Here is a 15,832-nt window from a genome sequence, read left to right as displayed (position 1 = left end):
AGCCCTTTAAATAATTATTTTCTCATTACACTGAGATTGAAAAAACTAAGCCAGCATCGTCTTTATCTCCTTGTCCATAATCCCGCTGCTGCCTGAGCAGCCAGTTTGTGTTTTTTTACAAGGTGTTTCTGGACATCTGGCAGGGATTTGAGGTGCCATGTCCCCAGGCAGCACAGTGGCCTCTAGTGGCAACTCACATCCAGCCCTGGGGAAAGAAACCTGCAGATGAGCCTTGCAGGTTCCTTGTTCCCTAGGAAAATTGAGACCAAACTGCCAGAGGCGAGGCATCCCTGTTTGGGGTGTGGTGTGATGTCAGGCAGGAAACCGAGCACACCCACGTACCCCATGTGCAAGGAGCGTTTGCTCCTGAGACCCCCACCCATGCCCTCCACCCATGGCTCTGGAGATCCATTTAAGGTTGGCCACAGTTCCCAGTCCTGCCCCAGCCCCCGTAGTGCCGCTGCAGGCAGCCTATCTCCAGTGCCCTCTCCTGGTGGAACCTCAGTGCTGGGCTGTAGCCTTGTCCCTGTCCTGCAGCTCCAAGAGCTGTGTGTCCCACAGGTCTGTCTCCTAAAAGCATTCTGAGCAGTATGCATGTCCAAGGAAATCTGTCTTGTGCTATAATCTCTTTTATGAGGAAGAATAGCTTGGGCTTTCTTCTTCAACCCATTCACCCATTTCTAAAAGGTTTGTAGGTACTTTACAGTTTTGAAGCCTTTCTCCCTCTTCTGAGTTTGGCTGGAGCTGCCTGAAGTGCTCACTAGCACATCAGTCTCCTCAGGAAACAAAGATGAGTGTGTCTGGTGAGGCAGGGTCTTGAGAGCTCCCTTTAGGCAGATGGGAATAAGTCATAGAATCACAGAATAATAGAGTGGTTTGGGTTGGATGAGACCTTAAAGATCATCCAGTTTCAGCCACCCTGGTGTGAGCAGGGACATCTTTCACTAGACCAGGTTATGCAGAGCTCCATCCAACCTGACCTTTGACACTCCCAGGGATGGGGCATCCACAACTTCCCTGGGCAACCTATTTCAGTGCCTCATCACCCACACAGAAAAGAATGTCTTCCTAATATCTGATCTAAACCTGCCTTTGTTCAGTTTGAAGCCATTCCCCCTTGTCCTGTCACTACATGCTTTTGTAAATAATCTCTCTCCATCTTTCCTGTAGGTTCCCTTCAGATCTTGGAAGGCCACAGTTAGGTTACCCTGAAGCCTTCTCTTTTCCAGGCTGAACAATCCCAATTCTCTCAGCCTTTCCTCACAGGAGAGGTGCTCTGTCCCTTTAATCATCTTGGTCTGCCTCCTCTGGACTTGGCTCAAGAGGCTGATGTCCCTTCCTGTGTTGCTCAATCTTGGAGACCGTCTGAGCACAGCCAAAACTAGTATTTTTTTTCTTGCTTCTTTCATCTTGTGTGTGTGGCATTAGCTTCACTAATTTCTTTAAGAAAAGTCCCCAGGCAGGTAGGTGTAGTCCTCAGTGTCACAGCAAAGGTGTCCTCCCATCCTGGAGCAGTTGTGTCTTTTGGCTTTATCGTAAGACATAGAAAACCTCTTACGAGGAGCAGAAATATGCATCAAGCTTTGCATGAGAGTCCATGCTCTCGTCCCCCTTCCCTGAGATTTGCTTGCTGCACATTAGGAGATCTTTCCTTCTCCACCAGAAGTTTTGTCTCCAACTGACCCAGTACCCTGTGTTGCTGGGAGGGAGGACTTGGCCCACAGCCCATCAGCAGCAGGAAGGGACCCAGGCAGAGGGTACCCCCACATTTTGGGCCCCTTGGATGTTATGAAGCCCATCATCAAAGAAAATGTGAGGCTGGATCTGGGCGAGGATGGGGCCTTTGGGAGCCCCATCCATGAAGAAAGCCTCGTCGATGGGCAGACCCCATTCCCGGAGCGTTTTGATGGCTCGGACGCCCATGTCCCGGCCGCTGCGCGCTGTCACCAGGTAGGTGCGGATGGGGGATTCTTCCTGGCCAAACTTCTTACGCATCTTCCCAAGGTGCATGGCAAAAGCCTTCAGGGGACCCTGGAAGGACAGCGAGACAGATGGGAGTGTGTGGGAAACAAGGAAACACCTACTCCGCCTGTACAAGTCACTTGCTCCTCCCCCAGGCTTTCTCAGGGCTCTGCAGAGCGCACAATGCCTGTGGGCTCCAGGACTGGGCAATGCTGGGACTGGGGCTGTGCACTGCAGTCCCTGGGAGGAAGGTGAACCTTGTCGTGCTCATCCTAATCCCAAAGTGACCAGCAAGGTACATCCCAGCAAGCAGTGCCTCTGGGTCTGAGTCCTGCAAGAACTTGGATAGCAAGAGGTCATAGCCTACAAAAGGTGGCGTTGGGATTAGCCTCAATCCTAGATATTTCAGGCTTATTTACAGGAGATAACACATCCATTTCTAGTGAGATTCCAGATCAGGCCCATACCAGGGACTGAGTAGTGGATGCATAGGGACTCTGTAAAGATTTCTACTTTTGTGACTGTTCATGCCAAAGCCCTAGCAGGCAAGATGGCAGAGCCTGTGGATGCCCATGGAAGCGAGATGGCATGCTCACCTCTCCTATGGGGATGGCCTCCATCACCCGCTCGTACTGCACTGCCCCCTCCAGGCCCTGCTCCTGGAAGATCTGGTCTGTCTCGTCCGAGAAGAGCACGGCATCCCCGTCAAACACCACACGGAGTGGGGTGCTGGGGGCCTGCACCTCTTGCTGGAAGACGAGCGCCGCTGAGACCCCTGTGAGGCAGAGCAAGCTGGGGTCAGGAGGGACACCCCTCCCTGGGGCAGCTCATGCACTGCCAGCTGCTCCCCACACATCTGCTGCAGCCCTGACCCACATTACCATGCCAGGCATCCAAGCCAAGGAACTTTCTGGGGGAATCAGCCCAGCCTTTCCATGGCTGTGTTATCCCTTGAGAAAGTGCTGCTGATCAGAAACCAAGGTCTGGGGAGATACTGAAGTGTGGTAAGAGATGGTGGGTGGTTGTCAAGGCATGAGCAGCCCTCCTCCTGGTACTTGCTCACCCTGCCAAGCTTCAATCTTTAATGCCCAGATTTAGCACACTGTGGTGTGAATAATATGGGCTGGCATCTCCATTGATTGTGGTAATTGGCTTAATTACAGTCTCTCCCTACAAGCTGCTCCCTGCCCACCCTCATATGTGGACCCAGGCTCCCAGATGGGAGACACTTGTCAGAGCAATGATTCTCTCAAGAAGGTTCCAGGAATGTGCTGTGTAGTGAAGGAAAGCTGCAGATGGCATGCTCCTGACCTTGAAGGACGGTGGCCAGCTGATGTGCTCATACCCAAGTGAATTAATAAGAAGGTGATTAACCCCATTAGAGGAGTTGGGGAGACTGCACTTCCTCTGATTGAGGTCAGACACATGTTTACTAAGCACATAGTAACTCTGCATGTACCAAGACAGCAAATTTCTGTGGCATCCTCACAGAGTCCTGGGAATCACTGATAAACTCTCATTGATGAATGGAATTGCATTTTTGGTTAGAAGGGCTTAAATGTCGAGCAGGGAATGACCAGCCCATGGCAGAGCTGTGTTCAAAATGATGCATAATGCACTCAGTGACTTGTGAGAGCATCTGAGCAAGCCTGGTGTGTTTGCAGGCTACTGGTAAGGACAGAAAAGGAGATTGAACTGTTCAGGACTGTACTGGTAATCAATGTGCCATTCTCCCCTTGTCCCTATGAAATCACAGGCTCTGGTGTTGTCTCTTGGTACTGAGCTGCTTGGAAAAAGTGTGGTAGATTTGGGGACATGGGATGGAGGGGAGAACATACCTCTCTGGAGGGCATTGCAGACATCTGTCCTGTCAGCTGAGAGGAACAGCTTGACGCCGTGGGACTTCAGGTACTGTGTGGAGTCCTCGTCACTGACGAAGCAGAACTTGGAGATCTCCAGGCCTTCAGGACAAGGGATGTGAGTGAAGTCTTATAGATCAACATCCTTGTCACAGCCCCTCCCTTGTCTCCCTGCTCACTCCCTCTCTGGGTTTCAGTGTGCTTTTCTATAAGAGCTCAGGGCAATGAATTTCCCAGTGATGTCTGGGGAACCTGCCTGTGTTCTTGCTGCATCTTCTTGACCTGTTGTTGCTCCAATAAAACTGCAAAGTGCAGCTAAATATTCCCTCCATCCCTCCTTTAAATGAGCATTCCTCCTGACAGCACTTTGGGATTTAGGGTGGTTTTTTTATACAATTCTTTTTATTTTCAGTACCTGCCTGAACATGCCCGGGCCCTGCAAAATGCTGCGACTTCCTGGTGTGAAAGATATGGCTGAGGGGAGCTGGGCTCCAAGAGAACCCCTTCCCCACTTCCCCTTGTATCCCCTGGCTCTCTGTTTGCCACTGATGGTCCACTGTGGTGCCTGATCTGCCCTGCAGCCTCCCAGGGGCATCAGGCACTGCCAGGGATGGGTCCCCCTTACCGTAGTGCTTGGCACTGTTGATGATACGCACGCCGCTCTCTGGGCTGTTGTTGGAGAGCACCAGGATGTCAAAGAGGTCCCTCTCTGCTGGGTTGCTCTCCAGGATCTTCTTGTTAACATACTGCACTGCCTGGGAGGAGATGGGACTCTTTTAAAGATCCATGACTGCAGTACCTTTGCAGGGGTTCTTTTGCAGTTACAGTTAGTAGCTTGTGCTGCATCTGTCAGCTATGGCAAGTCTGGCATGTTATGGAAGCCAGACAGAGCAACCATCCTGGAAAAGCCAGGGGGAGATGGACTGGTCAGGAGAACTCGTCTCAGTGCCCTGCAATGAGGCCAAGAGATCAGCACTGGCATAACTACACCCTGTGATGGCAGTTGAGACCTAAAGTTGGGAAAACTGAGCTTTCACCCCAACCTGTGAAGTGTCTGCATGCCTCTAGCTAGGTGTAGGGCTCACCTGGATGAAGGCAAAGGCTGTGCCTGGTGGCAGGGGCTTGTCCTGGTTGGCCTGCTGGTGCCTTGTGTACTCCTCCTTGCCTTTCTCCAGGTACAGCTTGTGCTCCTCCTCCAGGTTGAAGATGGCTCTGGTGGTCACAGCAATGACCAGTGCCGTGCTGGGGTCCTTCTGCAGGACAGGGAGGAAAGAGGAGTCAGGGGACAGCAGAGAAGGAGCTCAGGGAGGTGGGGTGAGGAGGGGGCACCAAGAAAAGTGGTAGGGTTGGGTGCTGGAGGTATCACCCCTGTGTCACAGTTCCTGATGCCAGAGGAACCACACCCAGTCTTCATCTTCAGGCCACCAAGGATGGGGCTGGCAGTTGTGAAACTCTAACCTGTCTGATAAGTGCCACATGCTCTGAGGACAGCTCACACAGAGGGAATTGCTCCATAATTTTGTTCTTTGTGGGGACAACAGAGCCACAGTTATCTGTTTGTGCTGGGTTTCTCTGCACATACTGGTGGTACTACCCTTCATTTGTGCCTGTTCTGGACAGCTGAATAAAGTCTCTGTGTATGTAGAGAAGCTGCTGCTTTCTCCCTGGCTGCTCCAAAATTCAAGTGTGAGCAAATGTACCTGCCCAGTCCAAGCAAGTGGACATCACATGGACTTCACTGGGACAGCCACTTCTGCTGAAACCCAGGCATGAGCAATTCAGGCCACGACAGTTCTGGGTTGTGGTGAGTCCTCTTCTGTGGTGGCATTTCAAGACTTGGTGTGGAAATACAGGATGTGTGTTTTGTAATGGACAGCCTTTTACCTGCTTTACAGTGGTGTTTATGACTGTGCTTTCCAGCTCTGCCATCTTCAACTCTCAGCCTTTAAGAGAAAATACAAGATTAAACAGACACATTATAATGTAGCCAATCTATAGTCATTCTTGAGAGGGGAAGAGTGGAAAGGAGACAGAAAACATCCTACCCATCAAGTACAGCAGCTCAAATGAACCTGTTTCTGCTGACAGCAGCTTTGCTCCGAGAAAAACGGTTCTAATAGCTCCAATTAAATATGATGGAAATGTGGCTTTTCAAACACAGATCACTACTTTATTTTTTTTCTCTGTATTTTTACTTTACTTTTTCTCTGTAAAGAGTATTTTTTCTCTGTCTGGAACTGCTGAAAGCTGTTGTGGAGCTCTTTTCCAAGCAAAATAAGGCTGTCTTTAAAAGCCCAAGTAGGTTAGATCTTACAGTTAGGTTTCTAGTTCACATCCTTGTTACCTTTTTGCCACTTTTGCTTGAATGGTGAATTTGTATCTACAAATGAAGGAGTTCACTGCATCAGCAGCTCATTTGCAGCTGTAAAAGGCCAGAGTAAGTTGAAGAGTATGGTGAGGGCTTGGATAAAGGCTGAGACCCCTGTGATGGGGTTGGTCTGCCCCTCCACAGCCCTGTGAGCCAGTCAGGCCCTACCTGATTACTGTACTGGGGGGCTGGGCAAGCAAAGAGCAAACCCAACATGTAAAGGACAAGTCAGGGTATCCACAGAGACCTGCCTTGTGGCCCAGTTGTATTTAATTACTGTTTATTGTTCAGGGACGGCAAAATGTTGCCTGGGCCAGTAGGCACCACTCGCTAATGCCAGCCATGAGAGCCACAGCCTTGCCATGGGGGGCTCAGAGCTTGCATGTGCACTGCCCGACTGCTCGAGGAGTAGAAAGTCCTGCAGCAGGGCTATTCCACCAGCCAGGGCTGCCTGGAAAGCCAGGAGATGCTGAGCATCCCTCTGCTTCCTCCACCCCCTGCCCCATGCTGGGAAGGGGGTGTCCTCCCAGAGAGGGGGGCAAACACCAGCCCAGCGCAGGCAGAAGCTTTCCTCTGACTTAATCTCAGCTAAGTATTCTCTGAAAGTCAAAACTAAATGCAAGGAGGCAACGGAGCTGAGAAGCCCTTCCTGGTGGGAGAATCCACCTCTAATTTCTGCTTCGCTCTTCCAGTGCAAACCAAGCCCGACTTCTCCTTTCCATCTCCCTGCCCCGACAACCCGCAGCGCTGTTCGCATCCAGGCACACGGCTCCGCACAGGCACACGTCTCGCTGCGAGACCCCAGGAAAACATTCCAGGAGGGTGCTGCTGGTCCCCGCAGCTCTTCCTACGGCTGCCTAGCAGGGAGCAGATGTTTCCCCCTGCACAGAGACAGGGTTCTGCCAGAGAGAAAAGCCCACACTCACTCACCCCGAGCGCTGCCTCTGCTCCCCGGCCCGTCCAGCGGCAGCATCCCCTGGGTGCCCCGGCGCCGCTGTTTATATTTCCCCCTGCCGCGCTGCAGGAAGCAGGCGGGAGCCGGGATGGGCGCAGCTCCGCTCCCCGGCGCGCTGGGATTTGTAGGCACAGCTGGTTGGCGTCGTGCCCGAGCCAGACTGCATTTCCCAGCTGGCATTGCACAGGATCACGGTCACCTGGGCCTGGCTTCGGACACGGCCGCGGTCACCCTGGGAGGGGACTCAGCGCTGTCCCTGCTTCCGGAGCCTTCTCGGCGATTGTGCTCGGTGGCTGATCGCTGTCCGCAAGCCGTGATGTCTTATTTCCGCAGCTGCAGTATTAATAGCGTGTCTCTAGTCCTCTCATTTCCCAGCCCCTGAATGGTTGTATTTTTGACCGAAAAAATTAGGGGTACCTGTCCAGAGCGACTCGCGGCGGATGCAGGGATGCGGGGAGCAAAGGCAGGTGCAGAGTGTGGGTGGCTGCAGCACGCTTGCAATTTTACTGTAATGGTCTTGGGTCTCTTTTCTCTAATTTTCTGAAAGCCATGTCTCACATGCTGTCCTGAGCAGGGTTGATTTTGGGGCTAGGATTTTACTTTTCTGAGTAGGCTCTGTGGCACCCAGCCCTGTGGGGCTCATGGTGTCAGGACAGTTCAACACCCCTTTTGTGTCCAAGACTGACTGTCAGGGATGTGGGGGGGAGAGGGTGAGGGGAGAGGGGCTCAGGGACCCAGGGCCGTCCTGCAGCTTTTCCCTTTCCTCACTGCTGGAACAAGGGGTCCCTTGTACCTTCCCACTTGGTCTCCAAGGCTGCTGCAGCCTGTCCAGCCTTGGAGACCAAATGGAAACCAAACTCACCTGCACTAAGGCTGAGCAGTTGTTCACCTGCATGACATCAGGCTATCACCAGGATCACCAAATCTCCTCCCAAATGTGGGAAGGCACCAGGGTCCTGTGCAGCTTGGTCTCACTGAGAGCATAGAATCATGGAACGATTTTGGTTGGAAGGGTCCTAAAGATGATTTAGTTCCAGCCCCTTCCACCAGGAGGGCTGGAACTAAATCATCTGGTGCAGGGATGCCATGCACCAGATCAGCTTGCTCAGAGCCCCATCCAACCTGGCCTTCAGCTCTTCCAGGGATGAGGCCACAACTTCTTTGGGCAATGTGTTCCAGTGCCTCGTTACCCTCTAAGTAAAGAATTTCTTCCTAAGATCTGAATCTCTTCTCTTTTAGCTGTCTCTATCAAACAACCTGTTGAAAAGGCTACTTACATGCTCAGCTTTTAGTGTGCATATACAGACCCCCTTTCCCTGGACGATTCTAATATTCCTTATTCCCCCATCCCCATAATGCATTTCTCTTGGGCATCCCTTGGGACTTCCAGTTTAGAGCAGAAAGTTCCCCCAGAGGTTTGCTGCAGCATCATTCCTGCATCTCTTGCTCCTGGAGATAGTGCTTTTCTGAACAGCAGGAGCGCAAGGCCCTTGTGAATGTGGCTATTTTTTGGGTGGCTGAAGGGCAGCCCTAGCTCCTCTCCTGTGGCTAGGCACCCACTGTGGAACACCTTTGTGGCTGTGTGAAAATCTGAAAATTTGGTGAATCAGGGTGGTGGGGCAGAGCTGGGACAGGTCTGGTTTCTGGGGTATCTCCTCCCATCTCTAAATCAGCCACTAGACACTGGCAGTTTTGCAGTATGGCTCCCTGCTTCTGACACCACCCCAAATTTACGTAGCAATAAGGCAGGTTTTGGGCAGACTTTGCTGAACTGGCAGCAAGGGAAGAAGGCTACAAGCGTAAATTTAATGCAATGGAAGCCTGTGAAATTGCTCCTGGCTGTGTGCCTGGTGTTTCTGTTGGTGCTGGAGGATGAAACCACCCAAGCAGTATCCCTTTGTCCTGTCTGTCCTCTCTGCCATGTTGCAGCAGAGCATTCCTGTTCATTCACATACGTTTTGCTGGCCCTCACACAGTGCATACCCTGTGGGCTAAGGAGCTGGGCTCCCCAAGGGCAGAGCTCACCAGGGATGGATGCAGTCATGCACCCATCCCCTTGAAAGAGTCCATTGCCTTGTGCTAAGTGCCTGCAGTCACACAGTCCAGCCCAGCATTGCTGCAGGGATAACTTGGAGGAGCCAATTTCGCAGTGCATGGAGCTGGGCAGCAATGCCCTCCAGCTTCTTGCAGGCAGGAGGGCAGGTTTTGCTTCCTGGTCCAGCAGGGAGTTCCCTGCTAGCTTTTCACCTGCATGAACGCTGCTTGGGTCAGCAGCAAGGTGGGGCCGGTGGGGCTGCTGGGGCCACCTGGTTCCTGAGCTGGCAAAGCAGACTTTCCTGTTTGGGCTGTGCAGTGCAGCCACCATCCCTTCTGCACCCTCAGCTGTGTGCCCGCTGGGCTCCCATCTCAGCCCACAGCATGCCCCTGCCACACGTGCTGGCTTGACTGGAGCCTGGGCGGCAGGGAGGGAGGCTGACGCTGGGAAGGACTCTTGTCGGTAAGTCTGGATTTGGGAACCCAGTCAGAGCAGGGTGGGAGCAGGAGTCAGGCTTCCCCCAGCCCCTTTTCCAGGAACTTGGATGCTCGATGCTCCCAGCAGACTGCCCACTGAGACTATGCCTCCTGTGCCAGACCGCGGCGGGGCTGTCCCCATCGTTCCCAAAGTGGTGCCTTAGTTCGTTCTTCGGGGTCAGGATAAAGGTTTTTTTTAAACCAGGGTCAATGTTAGACTAATATGACACAGCCTGTGGCAGGCAAAATGTACTGGAACTCCTAATTCTGTGCTGGGTGGATGCCTGCCCCCCTGTGCTGTCCTGTCCACCTTTCACTCCAAAGCTGCAGCCTGGCACCTCTAAAATACCTGAGCGATGCTTCGGGTGTCCAATGACACAGAAGTCCCAGGTGGCCCTGGACAAGTCATTTAACCTGCACCTCATTGTCCAGCAATGACAGCACAAGGGTGACAGCAATTCCCACGTTTCTCCAGCCCCCTGCCCACATGCAGGAAAGCACACTGCTGGAGAAAGAAAGGGTGCTTGCTGGCTTTGCAGGCTCAGCGAAGGGAAGTGCAGATGTGGTTTCCTGCTCCCAGGGAAGATCCCCATGCAAGGAGCACCTTGGGATGGGCAGAGCAAGGTGGAGTTGGCTGCTTGAGCAGGGACCCAGACCGGGCAGGAGGCTGGGCAGCCACAGGCACACAGCTGCCAGCTCGGGCACCAGGGCTGGGTGCCACCCGCGCCGTGGTGGCTGCAGACCCGCTCACGGTGCAGCACCGCTCCGGGCACACCTGTCCCGCTGACGCGAAAGGAACTTGGCTATGAGGAAGTGTTCACGCTAGAATAAAAGCTCTGCCATGGGGAAAGCAATGCTGTAAAACCATCCTGCTTTAAATTTGAAGCCTTCCCTCAGGCTGTGTCAGCGCTGCCATGTGCACAGGCCGAGCTCACGGAAAGTTTCCGAGCTGGTGTGGCCCCAGCCTGGTGGCAACACTGCCACTGGCAACGAGGGCACTAGCCCTGTTGCAAGCCCTGGAGCCAACCTTACTGCTCCTCAGCCCTGCGACAGGAGGGAAAATAGCCCAAAAGGGGTGTTAACTGATGATGGGGCTTTCCTGGAGCTGAGCAAACCCTTCAGCTCACTCTGCCTGGCCGGGGAGGAGCCAGCACAAAACAGCTCTTTGTTTTTGTACCCTACAGCCAAGTGATTCCTCTTCTCAAAACGCCCTGGACCCCCAGTCTCTCTGCTTTCAGCAGGCAGACTTGCAAGGATAGGAAGGAGAAGGCTGCATGGGAGGGGCCGGCTGGCACAGAGCCCTCCATGCCAGCAGCTCCCTCCCGCTCCATTTCACATCTCATTGTCAATGTGGCCAAGCTCTAATCGCTTACCCTGAGCTCTATATTTTAATTGTGTTTGCTCTCATTAGAGCCCTGGGCTACAGGCAGCGCACGTGCTACCGGAGAGGAAATCCCCACCCTGTTAATTTTGCCTGTGTTCCCAGGTCACCCCAGATTAGCCATGGCAGTGGCAGCCAGGAAAAGCAGGACTACAGCCTTCCCACACACCAGCATCACCACCACAGCTTGGCCAGGCTCCCTGGACAGCTGGCTTAGCTGGATTCCATGTGAGTACAGCATCTCTTGCCCTCCTTTCCCAGGCAGCATTACCTGGTGGGGCTGCTGGACTCTGAGGCTGTGTATTCACTTCACCCTCCCTTCAAATTCCATTTTCTAGTAGGCTCTACTACTGCACAGTAGTACCACACTGCCTCAGGAGCAGAGGGTATCTTTGCTACCTATCTGGGGAATGGTTTTCAGCCTCTGTCTCCCTGCATGGGGCCTGTCCAGGATTCTAGGGGCAATTTTGAAAGTACAACTCCTTAATGCTGAAGGACCAGGAAGAGGTTTACATGTACTCTGTATGTTTTGCTTGGTTTTAACTCTTCAATCCAACTCCACTCCCTGAACATCGCACCAGTACCCAGATGGGCTCTCATCACCGTGGCTGTGGCAGGGGCCATTCTCCTCCTTCTCTTCCTCATCTGCATCATCAAGTGCTGCTGTACCAAGAAGAAGCCCAAGAAGAAGGAGAGAATCGGCTTGTGCGCCATCAGCAACCCCACCATGATCAACCTTGTGCGTCCTGCCTTCCCCTCAATCCCCCCTCCCTCCCCCCTGAGGGCTTTGCTGCTACACTGCCTAGCCCCAGGGATGGTGGGAGCACGGCATGGCAGGGACATGGCTGTGTGTTCCTCTCTGCCACAGGTCCAGCCTGAGATGGAAGACCTGGAGCGGGAAGTAGAGCAGAAGCGGCGAGGAAAGCTGCAGTACTCCCTGGAGTACAACTTCCGCATGCAGGAGGTGGGGATGCCGATGGCCATGGCACAGCAGGGAAAAAGCCATTGCATGGTCAAGCTCTTGCATGGTCACTCTCTGCTGTCCACTGAGGTGGACGTGCCCTCTCCCACCTGCCTGCAGCCCACTAGCTCTCATGCCTGAATGGTGTCAAGGTGTTCCTCACTGTTGCACTCACTTCCCAATGTGCCCCCACTGAGCTGCCTGACCCCATCCTTCTCCACCCGGTGACCTTGTGCCTCACTCCTCTCCAGCTGAAGGTTGGCGTGAAGCAGGCAGTTGAGCTGAAGGCCATGGACAGCGGAGGCACATCTGACCCATATGTGATTGTCTACCTAACATCCGATAGGAAGAAGAGATACGAGACCAAGGTTTACCGCAAAACCCTGAACCCCATCTTCAACGAGAGCTTCACTTTCCAGGTACAAACCAAAGCCAATGATGTTTTTCTGGTCCCATCAAGAGTGTTGCATAGACACTGCTCCCTGGGCAAAAACCTCTCTGTTCTAGGAGATGCTTGTGCAATCAGGACTGGGAAATGTGAGAGAGGAATACCCTCATGGGGCAGGGCTGCCACTGAGGAGTGAGTCCAGGCTTTTGGGTCTTCCCCTGCAGGTAGCCCAGTCTGAGGTGTCTGAATCCACACTGGTGATGCAGATCTATGACTTCAACCGGTTTTCCAAGCATGATATCATTGGTGAGGTCCGGCTGCCCCTGGCCAGTGTCGACCTGCAGCATGTCATCGAGCAATGGAGTGACCTGGCGGTGGCCAGTAGTGTGGAGGTTGGTCCTGGTGGGTGGGAAACTGCTGGGAGGGATGTGCCGTTGCTTGGCTTGCCACCTCCCCAAAAAGCAAGCCCTTAAGGGCAAGCATGAGAGTGGGGTAGACTCAGGGTAGAAACCTCGGGCCAGCCTGGTGCTCCAGCCTCAGGTGAGCTGGCTCCTCTGCCTGGTACTAACTACTGGCATCCCTCCATCAGGAAGAGCATCTGGGTGAGATCTGCTTCTCGCTGCGCTACGTCCCCAGCACTGGCAAGCTGACCGTGCTCATCCTGGAAGCCAAGCAGCTGAAGCGGATGGACTCTGATGGACTCTCAGGTTAGTGGGGGCTGCTTGTGCTCAGACCTTCCTACTCCTGCCCAGGCACCTAGAGCTGCAAAAACTTGAAAACTCTTGGTGTTAAGACCTGCTTCCTGCTGTGACCACCGTATTCAGCCCTTGACTGACTCCCAACACAGATACTCCAGCTTTGGGCAGTACTGGAGGTGTCTCCCAGGAGGAGATGTCATGGCTGGATTGTACAGGGAGCTTGGCAGGAGGAGGCGAGCTCTGAGGTGGCTGTCTCACCATGAGGAGTGACAAGTGGGATGCCATGGTCTCCTTTGAAATGGCTGAGGAAAGCTGTTTTGTGGCTGAATTCTTCAGTCAAAAACTGCCACTTGTGCCAGGTGTGCCCTCTCTCTCTTCAGATCCTTTTGTCAAGGTGCATCTCATACTGAACAGGAAGAAATGGAAGAAGAAAAGGACAAGTGTGAAGAAAAACACCTTAAGCCCTTACTTCAACGAGGTGTTTGTTTTTGAGGTGCCTTTCAGTCAGATCCAGGTGGGTTTCCCTGAAGTTCCCTGAGCAGGTCCCCACTGCAGCAAACCTCTTCCCACTGACCCTCTTTATTGTGCCCCCCCCAGAATGTGGATGTGGTCATCTCCGTCTGGGATCATGACAAAGTGACCAAGAATGAACCCATTGGCAAACTCTTCCTGGGCTGCCGAGCCACGGGCAACCAGCTGCGGCACTGGTCCGACATGCTGTCCAACCACGCCGGCCCCTCGCCCAGTGGCACATCCTGCAGCCCCCAGAGATGGTGGACAAAGCCCTGGGACTCAAGTCCCACCTCAAGCTGCCCCTGCACTCCAGATAGTGGGGGTCTCCTCCTCCACCCAGGGAGCAGGATGGTGGGCTTGTGGAGGAGTGAGGGGCTTCTGCTCAGCAAGCTCTAGACATGTTGGTCCCAGCTCATTGTCAGCAAAGAGGGGACTGGGACTCCTTCTGGCCAAGAGATGATCTGGCTGCTGGTGCAGCTCATGCTCTGTGTTACACCTGGGACAGGGCAGCTCGGCATCCCAGGGCAAGGCTGGATGTGGAGCAGAGGGTGCTAGAGGGGATGTCATGGGCACAGGAGCCAGCTCATCCCAGCTGCTCGTGGGCTGGGGGGGGAAATACACAGAGCTCCAGGCTCATGCAAAACAGAGTCCATTGATATTTATAAAGCAGATGGTTAATGTGCTGGTGGCATGGGTGGGAGATTTCTTTAGTGGTGAATAACTTGGCAAGAAGTGTGTTCATGTTTCCTGTGAAGGCTTTTAAACAAGACCAAGATATTGAAGAACATAAAGGGCTTGAGAGAAGGAATACAGGTGGATGAAGAAGATGTTGGAGATGTTGGACTAGTTCTGTAGTGCCTTTGCAATGTGTGCTGCTCTTTGTCCTGGCTAGAGGCTAAATGAGAAGCAATGTGGCTTCACACTTAGCCCCTTCTCAGCCCATGATGATTTGTGCACACTAAGATGTGACTCAGGCTCTGGGACTCACCAGTGGCCAACCCCGTGCACCACATGGATGAAGATGCACAGTGTCAGCTCCTTTCACCTCACACGGTCCTACAGGAGTGGCACAGCAAGGTTTGCACCTCTGGCACCTGCAGGTCCTGCCAGGGTGGAGGGGCTGAGGCTCTTGCCTTCACACTGTGATCACACCACCCTGGTAGAGGCTGGCTTGCAGCCCTCACATCACTTCTGGGCAGGTTTCATGTTTAATCTGGGAGGTTTTTTGTGACCACATGTCCTGCCCCACCCTGCTTTGTGGGGCCTTGGTGTTGGGGCTGCGTAAGCAAAGATCCATCCTAGAAGGATGAGGGCATTGGAGTGGTGCTGCTACATGCCCTTGAGTATGCTGCAATTTGGGGTGACTCCAGAGCAGCTTCTCTGAGCCATCTGCAGGAGGAAGCTCCCTGCTCTGGGAATTCCTCCTGTTCTAAAATCCTTCTGCTACAAAGCAGCCACAGAACACAAGATCTGGGCTCATGCTGTGGAATTTTGGCCCCAAAGAAAAAAGTCCTTTTCACCACAGGGAGCTGCAGGCTCAGTGCTAATAGCTATTGCTTGGACTCTGGAGGGGAGAGAGCCTGGCACATTAATGAAAAGCTATTAATATTAAAAAGCACTTAATCTGTGATTACCCAGAGCTCCACAGAGCAACTATCCAAGAGTTAAACAAACATGAAGCTGAGGAAGATTATGAAAAGTCTTGATAGAGATTAATGACCTGAGCTTAACCATAAAAAGCTGCTGCTGTGTCTGCCTCTTGATGAATATTCTCCAGGCTTCGCTGTGGCCGTGAGGAGGGAAGAAATGTCAGGGTGGTTTTGAGATGACTGTAACAAGTGAAGTGTGGCTTCTGCTGGGGAAACAGCATCTGCTGGCAGCTGCTAATGAGATGGAGGAGGGAATCAGTCACCTGAGAAAGACTTGTAAAGGGAGGTTTTAAAGCCTTCAGTCTCAACATTAGAATCAGCCTAGAACGGGCTGTGCAGAAGGGAACATCTCTGAATTGGGTTTGAGGTTCCAAATCTATTGCCAGGTTGGTTTTTGGTGATGCTGTTGTGGTGATTTAGGACCATGCAGCATCCAGAAATGGCTTTTGGAACAGGCAGTTCTTATTTTTGTGTGTGTGTATGTGTGCTTTTTCCAGTCCCCCTATTTTGAAGTCATAGCCTTGAGGTTCACTGCATAATTTATGGAGCTGGGCATAAAAGTATGTGCATATTAGTCCCAAAACAGA

At 52.9% G+C, this 15,832-nt stretch overlaps 2 protein-coding genes across 2 annotated transcripts; one reads left to right on the top strand and one right to left on the bottom strand.

Annotated features, from left to right (window-relative positions):
* Positions 1–1,511: 1,511 nt before the first annotated feature.
* Positions 1,512–7,830, bottom strand: LOC103826746 (cytosolic 5'-nucleotidase 1A-like). The gene is made up of 7 exons (XM_009102186.4): positions 7,120–7,830; positions 5,706–5,764; positions 4,907–5,074; positions 4,447–4,576; positions 3,801–3,923; positions 2,559–2,737; positions 1,512–2,031 (listed from the first exon to the last, which is right to left on the bottom strand). The coding sequence occupies exons 2-7, from the start codon at positions 5,748–5,750 to the stop codon at positions 1,729–1,731; spliced, it is 948 nt and encodes a 315-aa protein (XP_009100434.1). The 5' UTR covers positions 5,751–5,764; positions 7,120–7,830; the 3' UTR covers positions 1,512–1,728.
* Positions 7,831–7,883: 53 nt separating this feature from the next.
* On the top strand, positions 7,884–15,710 carry SYT8 (synaptotagmin 8). Its single transcript, XM_009102187.4, is given in 10 exon segments — positions 7,884–9,641; positions 11,142–11,264; positions 11,618–11,775; positions 11,905–12,000; positions 12,249–12,416; positions 12,610–12,777; positions 12,975–13,092; positions 13,464–13,597; positions 13,681–13,807; positions 13,810–15,710. Coding segments are annotated over 9 exon segments (1,179 nt in total). The 5' UTR covers positions 7,884–9,641; positions 11,142–11,158; the 3' UTR covers positions 13,914–15,710.
* The last annotated feature ends 122 nt before the right edge of the window (positions 15,711–15,832 follow it).

This window comes from Serinus canaria, chromosome 5 (genome assembly GCF_022539315.1).
Source record: "Serinus canaria isolate serCan28SL12 chromosome 5, serCan2020, whole genome shotgun sequence".
Classification (NCBI taxonomy): domain Eukaryota; kingdom Metazoa; phylum Chordata; class Aves; order Passeriformes; family Fringillidae; genus Serinus; species Serinus canaria.
The sequence above is the reverse complement of the archived record's forward strand: the minus strand, read 5'-3'. Positions and strand labels throughout refer to the sequence as shown.

Bases quoted from the DNA above. Each gene is read 5' to 3' on its own strand.
- LOC103826746 (XM_009102186.4), bottom strand. From the start codon at position 5,750: ATGGCAGAGCTGGAAAGCACAGTCATAAACACCACTGTAAAGCAG. The intron at 5,075-5,705 runs GTAAAAGGCTGT...CCTGTCCTGCAG, and splicing joins TAAACACCACTGTAAAGCAG to AAGGACCCCAGCACGGCACT. The intron at 4,577-4,906 runs GTGAGCCCTACA...ATCTCCTCCCAG, and splicing joins CAGCCTTTGCCTTCATCCAG to GCAGTGCAGTATGTTAACAA.